This window comes from Meles meles, chromosome 8 (genome assembly GCF_922984935.1).
Source record: "Meles meles chromosome 8, mMelMel3.1 paternal haplotype, whole genome shotgun sequence".
Classification (NCBI taxonomy): Eukaryota; Metazoa; Chordata; class Mammalia; order Carnivora; family Mustelidae; genus Meles; species Meles meles.
In genome coordinates, this window is record NC_060073.1 from 2,266,359 (window position 1) to 2,280,086 (window position 13,728).

The 13,728-nt window shown below is 66.0% G+C and overlaps 1 protein-coding gene across 3 annotated transcripts in view; it reads right to left on the reverse strand.

The window, feature by feature from the left end:
• CARS1 (cysteinyl-tRNA synthetase 1) overlaps positions 1-13,417 on the reverse strand; it is a 43,209-nt gene extending 29,792 nt beyond the window's left edge. Inside the window, exons 1-7 of one of the 3 annotated variants that reach the window (XM_046014556.1) lie at positions 13,325-13,389; positions 7,163-7,374; positions 6,246-6,494; positions 2,396-2,487; positions 1,656-1,744; positions 1,160-1,256; positions 672-770 (exon numbers count right to left, since the gene is read on the reverse strand). In XM_046014556.1, the coding sequence (XP_045870512.1) occupies positions 672-770; positions 1,160-1,256; positions 1,656-1,744; positions 2,396-2,487; positions 6,246-6,494; positions 7,163-7,220 (684 nt within the window). In that variant the 5' untranslated portion in view covers positions 7,221-7,374; positions 13,325-13,389. Of the gene's footprint in view, positions 1-671; positions 771-1,159; positions 1,257-1,655; positions 1,745-2,395; positions 2,488-6,245; positions 6,495-7,162; positions 7,375-13,324 lie in introns of all 3 variants that reach the window. The other 2 variants (XM_046014557.1, XM_046014558.1) reach the window with 2 other exon arrangements.
• Between the last annotated feature and the right edge of the window lie 311 nt (positions 13,418-13,728).

Here is a 13,728-nt window from a genome sequence, read left to right on the forward strand (position 1 = left end):
GGCTGTGCTCCGGTCACGGGGGCGTCACCTGGGGACTTTGTGAACGTCAGGAAAGCACCCGTGACCTGGCGGGCCGGGCCCTGGTCGGCCGAAGACAGCTAAGCTCTGATTTCCCTCCCAGCGCTTCTTGCGGACGTAAAACGCGGCACTACACCAGCGACGGCCGCCGCGGCTCCTCTAACAGTCCCTGCTGCTGGGAGCGGGAATGACACGCTCTGACCTCACTCTGTTACCACGGTAATGCGTAACGCTGCCTTTCAAAGCGAACCCACCGGGAGAACGTGTCTCTTCAAGTTCTGAGAACTTCCAGCACCCCCGGTCTCAGCGGCTCGGCCCAGCGCCTGGGTCGCCCGGGGCAGCACCGCGTGGGCGAGCCCTCCACCCGCAAGAGCCCGCGGGCACATCTGATCATCGCATGAGCGAGCGTCCGTCAGTGCCCCCGTGACGCCCTCAGACAATCTCCCAGAAGTGGGGGGCCCAGGCACCGACTCCACGCCCCCGTCCGAGCGCCTTTCCGGAGCTGCTGCCCAGCAGCCAGGAGACCACCTTGGTCAGAACCCAGAGGCCCTGACGGAGCTGGCTTTAGTTGCGTCCACTGTGGGAGGCCCGGCGGGGATAGCCACCGCCCTAGGGACAGTCAGGAGTCAGGGAGCAGACAGCGAGGGGCCCACCTTCAGGGCGGCGTGAACGTCCTGCAGGACCTGGGCTGCCCGCGGCTGCTTCTCCCGATAGCGCTCGAACAGGTAGTTCTGCCGGGCCCTCTTGATGATCTGGAAGAAGAGGGACCCTGGGGTCGTGCTCCCATGTAGCAGGCAGGCTCCGAGCCCCACGCAGCCACACCGAGGCAATTCCGGCGACCTTACTGGTCTCCAGGAAACGGGCCGCCCCCTCCTGCCCTCCCCACGCCGTGCTGGGCAGAAGAGCACGTGCGACCACAGGTCCTGCTGCCACGAAGCCCCACGGGCTGCAGTTTTATCAAGTGGGCCCGGACACGCGGGGTTCTCTCGGCCCCCGTATGACGTCATCGGTATGAACTGTGACACTGCGACACGGAGGGGGCTCACACCCCGTGCATGCGGCTGAGGCCCCCGCATGTCATCTACAAACGCCGCTTCCTCCCCCGGCCCCCCGTGCGCGGACGGGCCGGTCAGAGCCACACCTTGTCGTCCACATCTGTGATGTTCATGCAGTAGAAGACGTCGTACCCGAAGTAGTCGCGCAGCACCCGCCGCAGGATGTCGAAGGAGATGTAGGACCTGGAGCGTGGGGACGCGCCTGTCGCACCGCCCGCCGGGGCCCACCGCCCGCCGCACTCCCCAGCCCACTGCGCCGTGGCCACGAGGGCCGGGAGCGCCGGGGGGCCAGCCTGCTCCACACCTGGGCTCCTGCCACAGCTGCCTGGTGGGGAAGCCACGGCCTGCGGGTCAAAACACCAGTGTGCGGCCCAGGACGCTGGCCACGGCGCGGCAAGGCAGCGAGCTCATGGCCCATGCGTACTCTCCGACTTTTCCATCGTCTACGTGGATTACTTACAGAATGGGGATGTTTATCTCAAGAACAGAAGATCTCAGAAGGGCTGAGATGCTCTGTGGGACCACGCCTCCAGATCCCCGGGGACCCCCGGCCCGTGCTGGGTGCCCGGCAGCAGCTCCTACCTGGCGTGCCCCATGTGAGACGCGTCGTAGACGGTAGGCCCACAGCAGTACCAAGTCACCCTCTTCCCGTGCTGAGGCACGAACACGTCCTGTGTTAAAAATGGAGGAAAGACAACCGTCAGCCGCGGAAGAGACGCCGTGCGGGTTCACCCCAGGCGGCGACGGAGGGTGTGGCTGGTCTACTGAAACTCAACAACACCCCCGTTCCAGTGACAAAAGTCACAGATGCTCGGTGAGGTCAGATGGAATCGCCGAGAACCCTGTGTCCCCATCAGCCACCGTGCTCACTGATGAAATTCCAATCAGCCACGCTGCAGCCACGGGCCACGCTGAGCAGAACACACCAAGCAAACCCCATTCAACTGGGATCCGATCCTGCTGCCTTCGCAAAACCTGGTCTCCTCCCAACCACGCCAACCAGGTCGCCCCTCCCCCACCGCACCCGTTGTGTTCAGCGTGCACGGTGACAACTGCTACCACCACGTGGCCCCTCCAAAAGCAGGCGGGCACGTGGCCTGGCTCGGAGTGACACGTGGTCGGGGCGCTCCAGGCCCGCAAGCCCCACAGGCTGTCCCGTCAAGGCGTGCTGTCCCCGAGCGTGCCCGCTGTGGGAGCCGGCTCTGCCCACCAAGGGCCCCGTGTGGCAAGCGGGGCGAGTGCTGAGCCATCTCCACTCCCGTCTGGGCCGCGGGCCGCGGAGCTCGTCCATGGCCTCCCCTGCACCCGCCACGCCCTCTTACCTTCCTCCGGGTGAGGCTGTTGTACAGGCGAAGCGTGCACGGAGGGGACCCAGCTGGAGGGTACCACTGAGGCTGCCCCCGCCGGCCTCTACCTGCCAAGGCGGAGAGAACACCAGTCACGCTGCACCCGGACACTGGGTCTTTACGACAGACACCGGGTCTGTCCTCAGCACATCGTGACATGGGGCTCGCCGGGTCTCCGTCAGCATCGCCCGGGCCGGACGCACCGGTGTCTCTCGTTTGCTTCACTCACAGTCTGTGCAGCAGCAACCACAGCACGGCCCGGGGGCACCTGTGAGAAGGGGTCACACCCCTTCCTCCCCCGCTCCCCAAACCCGGGCCCTCCCTCTGCCAATGGACACCGTGGTGGACACGGCTGGTGGGCCACGAGGGGGCACGGGCCCTGCAGTGCCAGGGTCGAGCAGCATACAAGTGGGGGTGCCCGACAGGGACACGGGCCACTGTTCGGAGCAGCACAGGGCCGGCCGGGCCACGACAGCCACAGAAACTCAGCAGGAACAGGCTCCAACCCAGCCCAGCTCCATCAGACGGAGGTAAGCGAGCGGCCAGCACCCCCGCAGGTCCGATCCCCGCCCCCCACAGCACGCGGTCACTCCCTGACTCCGCCGGGACGAGACGCTGTGGCGTCCAGCTCCACACGGGTGCTCGGCCAACTCGGAAACTGTGGGGTGGCTCTGCCCTCGCGGTCTTGCAGGAGAGACCCTGCCTCCTTGCTGGCACTGCCTCGAGGCTGCCCCTGCTGCTCCCGGTGTCCCAGGCCCACACTTCCATCTGGACAGAGGGCGGCGCGGATGCGGCCCGCACCCCGAGAGCCCGAGGGGGAGCGTCCTGTGTCTGGAGCCCAGCTGCCCCGGCCCTTGCTCACACTGTGCAGCATGGGCACACGGGGGCCGCCACAGTACCTGTCCCGCCTGCCCAAGCAGGGAGGGGTCAGCAGCACACTGAGCCACCCTCCTCCTCTCCACTCCCCACCCCTGCCTCGGCCCCCGCAAAGGTTCTCTCGTGCCCGCTGGCCTGCCGCCGGGGACCCCACAGAGCCCCACTTGCTGCTTCTGCTGGGAGTCACCGGGGAGGCCGTCCCGGGCTTGGCCACGTGCCCCAGGAGTCGTACCAGCCACACAGACGCTGACCTCAGTGACCCGCAGCGGAGAGCGCAGGAGGAAGGCCGCGGCCGCGTGGGTGTGAGCGCGAGCGTGTCTGTGCGAGCGTGTGCATGAGAGCAAGTGCGTGCGCACGGGCATGAGCACACAGGCGAGCGCGTGCACGGGGGCGGGGAGCAGGCAGATGGGGAGAGAGACCCCGCGCCCGACAGGAGCTGGGTCCTGCGGTGACCGCCGGCAAAGCAGGGCAGCAGGACTGGGCGGCACCGTTGGTGATCAGCGGTGCGCACTCCTGAGCTCGGGCGGCGGCTTGCGCCCCCTTCACCGCCGCAGATGCCCTGGGAGGAAGCGCTGCGGCGGGCACTCGGGGACGATCACCCGGCCCTCTGCCTCCTTTCCCGCTCAGACCCCGTGCCCCTAAACGGAGCCGGCACTGCCCCCTGGGCTGGGCGGGGCCAGAGGACGAGAGCTTGGGGACCAGTGGTGCCTGTCCCGCCAGGCGGGAAGGCCGGTCTGAGACGCCGTGGGGACGTGGCAGGACGCAGCCAGGGGCACGGCCCAGGCAGCCGGGCCACGCCCCACAGAGCCACGACTGGGCTGGAGGGCATGGGGCAGAGAGCACACAAGGACCCTGGACTCAGTGAGGAAACTGTCCTCGAGTGGTCCCTTGTACCATCCCTGCTAGGAGCCCGAGCCCGGCTCACTCGGGACAGCGGCCCTCCCGCGACATTCCACCCCCCGCCGGCTCCGCTAGTCTCTCCGCGCTCCCCCCGCACCTCTGCCCTGGCAGCCGTCACCTGCGCACAGATTCTGCTTCGGTTTCTGCTCCAAGGACCGACCACAGACCACTCACCCGTTCATCCAACACACACCCAGCCCCCTGCAGGCCCCATCCTGGGCGCACGGCGGACACAAACCCCTGACCCAACAGAACCGCACACGCTGCTGAGGGGCACTGTGCCCACCTCACCACCCAGGGAGGAGAAACGCTCCCCCAGGACACGGGGTAGGGGCCACAGGGCAGAGAGCAGAGCTGCACCGCGAGGCTCCTCCAGCCACGGGCCCTAAGCTGCCCGCCGGGGGGGCCGGGGGCCGGGGCGGCCAGGCCCTGGCGGGGCAGGGGGGAGGCTGAGGGGACAGGGAGGAGGGCGGAGGGACACCCACACCCCACTTTCTGTGCCTGCAGGAGCCTTGGGCTTTGAGGCCCGCAGCCCCGGGGAGGGACATGGAGGGACAGACCAGGCGCCAACTGCAGGAGCAGGGATGAGCTGTCACAGGCCCTGGGGGGACGGGCTTGGAGGGAGTAGGGACAGGGTGCCAGCAAGTGGGGGACTGGGAGAGGTGGCGCTCGTGCCCGGGACAGGACGTCAGGGCCCCGAGACAGAGCAGTGTTCAATGCCGGCAGCAAAGCGGGGTGGCAGGCGCTCAGCTCCCGTCCTCCCGGGGATGCAAGAGATGGTCTGGGACTGGCGTGGTTGGCCCAGGCACACGAGGGGACTTGGAGGCAGACAGAGTCAGGAAACCCTATGGGGGCCACCCTGGGTGTGTCTCTCCCCCGTCTCCAAGCCGGCCGAGACTCGTCAACACGCGGTGTGGAACTCCGTCTCGAGTGCCCTTCTCTCACGGCTGAAGGGCATCTGCTCGTTCTCCCGACAAGGCCCTGGACGGACCAGGAGCCAGGCCACCGCCAAGGCTGGGAGCCCCGGATGCCCCGACCTCCGTCCCTGCAGGCTGTGTCTCGGGAGCTGGGACCCATGGGGACGTGGCACCCGGCACCGTGGCTATCACTGGGGTCACCGTGCTAGATGCCCGCGGAGGAGACAGTGTGTGCGGAGAGCCCCCACACAGTGCCGGGGAAGGGTTATCCGGAAAACCAAACCTCACCCCACGTGGGAGAAACGATGCCCCCACCTCGGCCTGTTCCCGCAGAGGGCCCAGCCCAGGACAGTGGCGCAGGTGCTGGGCAGTACGGAAGGAGCCTGGGACAGCCCCCAGGAGGCTGCCCCGCTCGGCAAGGGCCGGCAGAGACAGCGTACGGCCCACGCCTCCCATGAAGCCACCTGAGTGCCCAAGCGGAGCTGCTCGAGGGCATCAGGTGACTGCGGGACGAAGCACCCAGGGGTTCATCGCAGGAGAGAAACCATACAGGGCCCAAGACCTTCCAGAAGGACCCCTAAAATCATCGGTGTCACAGCGCCGCAGACAGGCCAGCTCCCCAGACCGGAGCTCAAGCTCAAAGCCGAGAAATGACCTTGTTTGGATTTTCAGGGACTCCAACGGCCGCTAACATTGCTTCAGGCCTTAACCGCCCCACACCCTGTGGGAACACAGCCGGCGGAGCGTGGAGAGAACGAAGGAGAAGCAGCCGGTCCAACCGCAGCCAGGCCAGCAGTTAGCCGAGAATGCCAGGCTGCAGCCTGCGCCCAGGCCCCCGCCGGACCCCGTCCCCGCCAGGGGCGGCATGCTCTCACTCGGGCTCCTGCCGTGGCTCTCCCTGGGCTCCGCTACAGCGGCCACGGGCAGTTCGGCTCCACGAGGGCCGACACGTCGGCAGAGCCCGTCCTAACCTGCACCCGGGGTACGCGGGTCGGCCTGCCGGGCCACTGGCACTGCCACTCCACCGGGCTGCCGCCGCCCCCAGCCAGCACCGCAGCCCTCTGGGGCCCTGACCTTGGAGGTGGCCGCCAATGGGAAGCGCTACCAGCTGCGGAACTTCCTCTGCTACTCACTTGCTTGGCGCCCACAGGGCTCGCCTCTGCCGCAGGGGCCACCCAGGATCGCTTCTATGTGCCTGAACCACCGGGCCACGTGGAAGAGACGCGGGTCAGCGGGGGGGGCCGAGAGCTGCCTGAACACGTCCACGTCTGCCTGGGACAGGGAGTACCCCCGGACATAGCTACGCGTGCTGAGGTGCTCGTTCAGGGCCTGCACCCTGGCCGCCTCGTCACTAATGCTCAGGATGGACCTGTAGGCAGGAGCTGGAAAGACAGAGGCACACGGCATGAGTCAGGGCCCGGGGGCCTCGGGCCGAGCGCGGACACGCGCAGGGCTTCCCCGGGTATGGAACCTCAGAAGCAGAACCATGGCTGCCGGGGCTGGGGAGGGGCCCTGGAGAGTGCTAAGTGGGGTTCTGAGCTGCGGGGATGGGACAGCTGGGGAACGGGACTGCGGGGGTGGCTGGAGGTCACGGGAGGCCTAAGGGTCACCACACGGTGCGCTCTCCATAGGACTGCGACAGTGAACGTGACGTGACCTTGCGTGCATCCCACCTCAACTGAAGGCCAACGAGGTTTCCCGTCGGCTGAGTCCAAAGCCGCTTTGAACCCCAAAGGCCCTGCCCAGCCAGAGCCCTGCTGCCCAGAGGGGGCACGCCGACAGGGGACACCACTCTCGTTCACTGTAGACCTGCCAGAACAAGCCACCTTCCACATCCACCGCTGGGATTGTCAGAGGAAGCAGACAGACCTGTAGGCACCCGCCCACGCCCCCCACACCCAGCAGGTGGCTCTGAGGGCCCTGGGCAGCGGCCCCCATGCCACAGGCCCTACATCCCTATGGCTCAGATTCGGCCTGAGACCAGGAGGAACGTTCCAGTGGGTCTGTGCCTCCCACTCGCCTGCAGAGGGGCCTGCCCTTGTAAGCCCACCTCGCGGCTCCAGCGGGGCATCGGGCTGGAGGCAAAATCTGGGAAGAAGGGAGGCCATGCCTGGCCAAGAGCTCTGGGAAAGCCTAACTCTACGTAAGCATCCGGCTTCCGGAGCGCTTTCCGCTCCGCGTCTTCTTCCCAGGGAACTTGTACTTCACCGGGCAACGCGCTTCTGACAGCTCAGCGGCCTGCCAGGGTGCTGTCGGCGTGCTCTATGAAGAAGATGACGTCCAGTAAGCTCGACGGGAGGACCAGGCAGAGGTGCGGGCAGAGCCGGGGCTGGGGGCCAGTCTCCTGCAGCCCACCGTCCTCCCCACGCTGGCTCTCCGCACTCCCTGTCTGCGGCTCCTGCCCGTGCCACCAGCCCCGGGAGGGAGGGCGGCGGAGCGAGGACAGCACCACCCTGGTCCAGCCCGCCCCTCCCCCCAGAGCAAGCAGACAGGGACACACTCCTCTAGCTCGGAACGAGTTCCACTGACCAGAGCAGACCCCCAGGGCCACGCTGCACGTCGAATGGCCATCCCCAAGGAGCGGGATTAGGGCTGACTGGTAGTTCCCTCTTTTTTTTCCACGTGTCCTCTGATGAGCGTGCACCATTTTTAAAATGAGAACAACAGGTCAAATGTCCTACCTACCACGCTGGCTTTGGAGCACCGGTGAGGGACTTAGGGAACACCGTGCTGCAGGGCGGTGGCCGGGTGATGCACCGTGCCACGGCAGTGCTGGGGGCTCGTGCTGGGGGGCTCGGCACTGGGGAGCTCGTGCTGGGGGCTCAGTGCTGCGGGGTTTCAGTGCTGGGGGGCTCGGCGCTGGGGCAGGGGAGGAGCTCCTCTCCGCCTCCATAAAACAGGCTCAGAACAACACACGCCTCGTAAAAGCTGCCGCGTCTCAGTAAAATTACACTTGCAAACCTTTAAAATACTGCCTGGTGCACAGCCAGCCCCCAGTCGGCCTGCCCCTGAAGACACCTGTCCCTCTGTCATTATCAGAATGGCCCCTGAGCGAGTTCGCCCGGAGACTCCACACACACTGAAAATGCAGTGTCGGCCGCAGCCCAGCCATCCCAAGCAAAGGGCCCTCTCCGGACGTGCAGGCGCGGTGCCCTGGGAGGGCGGCCAGAGGACAGGCTCCCAGGCTGCGCAGAGCAGACAGTCGCCGCGCTAACTGTGGGGGCTGCACTCGAGCGTGTCTTGAGGAAACGGATAGGAACCAGGTCGGCTCTGACGTGGTTACGGGTTTCGGCCAGACCGCGGTCTGGTGAGCCCCGAGGCGAGACCAGATGGGCCGGTGGGCGAGCAGGATCCCCAGGGGCGGCAGTGGCGGTCCTCACTGTGTACCCAGCAGACGCCTGCCCCACGTCGGGGTCGGGGGGATGTCGGCCCGCCTGGGCCGCCTGCACACACAGCAAGGGAGCGGCCTCTCTGACCCCAGGCCGTGCTGTGCAGGGCCAGCTCAGACCCATCTGTCACCCGGTTTCTCCAAGTTAACCGCTGACCCCATCATGAAACACCTCCCGAGATCTCACAGACCAAACAGCCAGGCGATCTCTGAGCACCGGTGGTGACCACGACCACACGAAACCAACTGCAGTCCGGACGGGACTCCGAGCATCCCCTCCCCCTCTCCTCCGTGCCTTGTCACCGGCCTTTAATCCTGCCTCTGTCTTCCTCCTCTGTTCCGGGCCCAGTGGTCGGGCCGGGCCCACTGCAGCCCTTCAGAAGCAGCATCTGGGAGGTGAGGTGGGGCGCAGTGGGTACCCGCAGCTCCCCGGGGGCCCCGGTGCTGGCCCACGGCCCGCAGACCTGCCAGCAGCCCCCTTGCTCAAGACCAGACCCTTTGCAGCAGCAGGCCTGCCTCCCGCAGGAGCTCCCGGGCCAGGGCTGTCTGTGTTTCAAAGAGCAGCCTGGGCTCCGGGGTCAGCACCCCTCCCGCACTCCCCGGCGTAAGGACTGCTCCGGGCTGCATCGTGCAGCCGCTCTACGCACCCAGCCCTACAAACCACTTCCCTTCCACAACACTCCTCGGGCTCCCTGGCTGGCCTTCCTCCAGCCCCTCGTCTGGGGTCCCCTGCACACCGTTCCCTGTCGGGATGCTCATCTGCCCAAGGCTGGACAAGGCTTGCCGAACAGGGCCCTTCTCCATGTCAAATCCTGGAGGGCAACGAGGCGCGTGCATCCTGCTCTCCACCAGCGGGGGAAATGTCACCCACTCCCCGAGCCAAGGGTGTCCTCCCACAGGCCAAGGCCTCCGGACGCCTCTGCTAGTCCCCTCTCCCGAGCACCCGCCCCTCCAGTCCGGCTATCCCTCACCCGTGGCTGTCCCGAGGCACCATGCCTTGCCCCCCCCACGTGGGCGTGGGTCCCGGGGAGTGGCATGGCCATCGTCCCCTACCGGGCTAAAGTGTGGGTGCTCGGCTCTTACCCCCACACCACCCCGCCCCAGCGCCAGCCCTGGTCCCCGAGCCTGCCCGCCAGCACCTGGGGGGGCAGGTAGTGATCCTTCCAAACCCCAGAGGCAAGAACTGGACTCCGGAGATGTGCTCAAGGCCCACGCAGACCCGGCTCCTCTTTCTTCCTCGGGGCTCAGCCTCTGCCCCTCTTGGGATCCTCGGGAGCAGAGTGCTGGGGGCTCCCAGGTCCCTGTCCTCCATCTCCGGGCTGGGGGCCTGGCCAGCAGACCACTGCCCCCTGCTGCTGCCTGCAGGCCTGGCCCGGTGCAGCCGCCCCTGTGGTTCCCCGCACTCCTAGCTTGCCCCTGGGTCGGCTGGCAGAGAAGGCCCCGCCGGGTGTCGGGTCGCAGTCACAGAGCTCAGGCTCTGAACCGCACCGGCTAGTCGCACCGAGCAGCACGTGCTCCGGGACGGGACCAAGGAGGGAGGCCCTGTGTTCCAGCCCACCCCGGCCCTCACCTGTCTTCCGGGCCTCACCCTCCCCTGCTGTAACCCACCTCCCTTCCTGGACGGAAAGCCCCGGGGAGGCTGAGGCAGATCGCCCTGGTCTGCGGTCGGACCTCTGGCACCCGGCACCGCCTGCAAAGCTGGTGCCCCACGAGTCCTCAGTGAGCAAACGAGAAGCACCCGAGCACATCCTTGAGAGCCGCGCGGGGTGCTCTCCTCCGGGACGGGAAGCCACGATGCTCTCACCTGGCGGTTCTACCTTCCCGCGCCTTTCGGAGCTTCCATCAGGATCGCGGGCCGCTGCCCAGGTAGCTGCCACCGCGACACCGAGATGGCTTCATCTCTACCCCGAAGGCACCCTCTCTTATGACTCTTAAATGAAGGTAAACACTCGGAGACATGGAAACACGAGTTCACAGACGAGCAAATATTTGCCGTCCCTGCATATACACACTCCATCTCCCTTCGGGAGACACAGCAAAGCACATGGGCTTGGTCTCGCGCGCCCTGGCACACACGCCGGCCGGGGGCTGTCGCTGTGACTGATGGAATCAGTCCGGTTCTCATCCAAGCCAGCGCAGGACGGCGGCTGAGATCTCCGCCGCGGTCAAACCGCCAGGGCCGGAAGCCCGGCTTGGCCTCCGCGGAGCTGTGTGACACCGGACAAATCGGGCAACTTCTCAGAATGTCAGGACCGTCGCCCGGACAGGCAGTTAAGGGCAGTACCGGCCACAGGGGCTGCTCTCAGGATGAAAGGCCACAACAGATGAGCTTAGACCAGTGCCCGGAAGAGACGCCGCTGACAAAAATGCGAGCTACACGACATTGCAAAGACCCTTTGGATCACACGGCGTGAAGAATTAGACAGCAAATTTGACAGAGTCCCCCAGACTGCCAGCAGCGCAAGGCCTGAGGGGAGGTCCATCCACCCAGGCGCCCTCAGAGATGAGCCCTGTCTTCCCAACGAGCCTGGAATGGGGCAGCCCCTTCGAGGAGCCAAGGAGAAGCCGCAAACCCGGTGTCACCACAGGGAACCAAACAGGCGTTCTGAGTCCGCGTGAGGAAGAGCTGAAATGGGAAAAGACGAAACCGGGACCTCCTTGCAAGGCCTGGGGAAGGCACCTGGTGGCTCGGTCTGTTGGGCTGAGCAGTCTACTTTGGCTCAGGTCGTGATCCCGAAGTTCTGGGATCGAGCCCATGTCTGGCTCCCGGCTGAGCAGGGAGTCTGCTTTTCTGCCCCTCCTCTGGCTTGTGCACTCTCTCTCTCGCTCACTCTCTCTCAAATAGATAAATAAAATCTTAAAAAAAAAAATGACTGGGGCGCCTGGGTGGCTCAGTGGGTTAAGGCTCTGACTTCGGCTCGGGTCATGATCTCAGGGTCCTGGGATTGAGTCCTGCATCGGGCTCTCTGCTCCGCAGGGAGCCTGCTCCCCCCCCCCCACCGTCTGCCTCTCTGCCTACTTGTGATCTCTGTCAAACAAATAAATAAAATCTTTAAATTAAAAAACAACAACCACCACCTGGGAAGACGGTCACTTTCGATGACTCCAACCATTGGAATAAAAAACTTTCAAAACTGGAAACCAAGTGAGTCTAGTACGCACACGCACAGCCTTTCCTATCTGATTTATTTCCTGTTTCCGCAGGGTATGAACACAGATTCTCCACCCTGGAGGAAGCCTAGGGACAGGGGAGGGGAGGGGCAGCAGTGAAGGGAGAGCAGGCGGGCTGTGCCCTGGGCCCCTACAGGACTAGGAAAATCCACCACCTGTCCGGACATCCTGAGGGCTTCATTCTAATCTGTAGATCAATCTCCAAAACAGGACAATACTTACCAAGGCTCCGAAAACCTGACTTTCTAAAGCAATTAAAAGAAAATACCAACATGTCATTTATGTTCACAAATGAAGCAAAACCACACTTTCATTAAAACACAAAAAAGAACAGAGAAACAAGCTCCAGGCTGCAACATGGACACAGTGCCCGGCCTGGGCCAGGTGCTGCTGCTCTAAATCCTAAGGGATTTAGGATCCGAAAGGATCTAAATCTTAAGGGATGCCCCTTAAGGGTCCATGTCATCTGAGGTGGGCTGCTGGCCCCTGTGTGCTTTCGAGAAAGGGGCTGAGCTGGGGGCCCAGGCCAGCCACACCGGCTCCGGAGTCAGGCTCTGAACAGGCGGCTCTTCCCCTGAGGTCTGGGGGACTTCCCAGGGCTGCCAGGCTCGAGGGCAGGTGGGGACGGCGCTGGAATCCTGGCACACCTGTCGGGTGACAGCCAGCGAGCCCGTCATGCGGGTGCCTCCCACACCACGGGGTTACCCAGGTGGTCAGAGCTCCCCACTTGGAAGGCCAAAGCACCCAGGAGCAGACCTCAAGAGCGGGCGGGCGGGCACACTCGCGTGTTATTGTCACCGAGAGTAGAGAAACTCCAGCGCAATGCTCCCAATGCAAAGTCTGCCCACACACAGGGATCCCGGGACCATCTCTGGTGTGGCCAGCAGCTCCCGCCCTGCTTGCCAGGCCGTGGGAAAAGACCCAGCGCCGGCCGGCCTGCCTGGACCGCAGGACCAGCGTGGTGACATCAGAGCCCCTGGTGGGCAGAGCTGCTCCCCGAACCCCGCGGCAGGCAGTAAAGTGGGGTAATGACGCTCTGACCACGCAGAGGTCACGGCCACCGTCTGTGGAGCCCAGGTGAAAGCCCTGTAAAACCCGCGGCCTTTCATGTGTGTGTCTGCAAACCCGGCGTCTTCCGCCCACCCGGGCTTGCCGCCAGGCAGGACGCGGACTGACAGCCCCGGCCCTGCGCGTCCCCGGAGCACAGCTGGGGCAGGAGGGGGCGCGTCCGCCCAGGCACCAGCTAAGGGCAACGGGTGGGGCGGGCCGCCAGGGGACCCCGGCAGAGCCCCAGGAAGATAGGAGGGGGTGGCCTCGGCACAGCCCGGAGCCAAGTGGGGTCCCGGCGAAGCGCGCACCGCGCAGGCCCGGGCCGGGGGTCGCGGGGTGGCTCAGCGCCCGCCAGGCCGCCCGGACACCCGCCGACCCACAAGCCCGGGTGGTCCCCTGCCCGCCCCGGGGACCCGCCACCCCCAGACCCGGGGTCACTGCATGCTGACCCCGGGGACCCCCCGGCCCCCCAGGACCTCGGTCCCTGCCCGCACGGCCGAGACGCGCCGACCCCTGGGCCGGGGGTCATCCTTCGCCCGCCCCGGGCACACGCCGAATCCCCAGGCCCGGGGCTGTCCCGCCTGCCCCGCCGCGCGCACTCACCCTGCTCCCCAGAGGAACCTGACATCTTCGAAGTCCCCAAGACGGCCGCCGCGGCGCCAGCTTCCCAGAATCTGATGCAACCACCGCCCCGGAAGTCCCGCCCCGCGCCCGGCCCGACTTCCGGGGCCCGCCCGGTCGCCAGGCAACCACCTCGGACGCTAGACGCCGCCGCCTCGGGGAATGCTGGGAGTTGTAGTTGTCGCCGCCCCGCGCGCGGCCTCCGGGAGCATCCCTGGGCACCCATTCCAGGTCCTGACCTGAGAGACGCAGGACCAGCGCGGGCGCGGGCCTCGGTGCGGGCGTGGGTGTGGGTGTGGGGGATGTTGCCCTTCTGCCTCGCCAGACAGGCACTAAAAACACCGCTCACGGGGCGCCAGCGTGGCTCAGCGGGTTAAGCCTCTGCC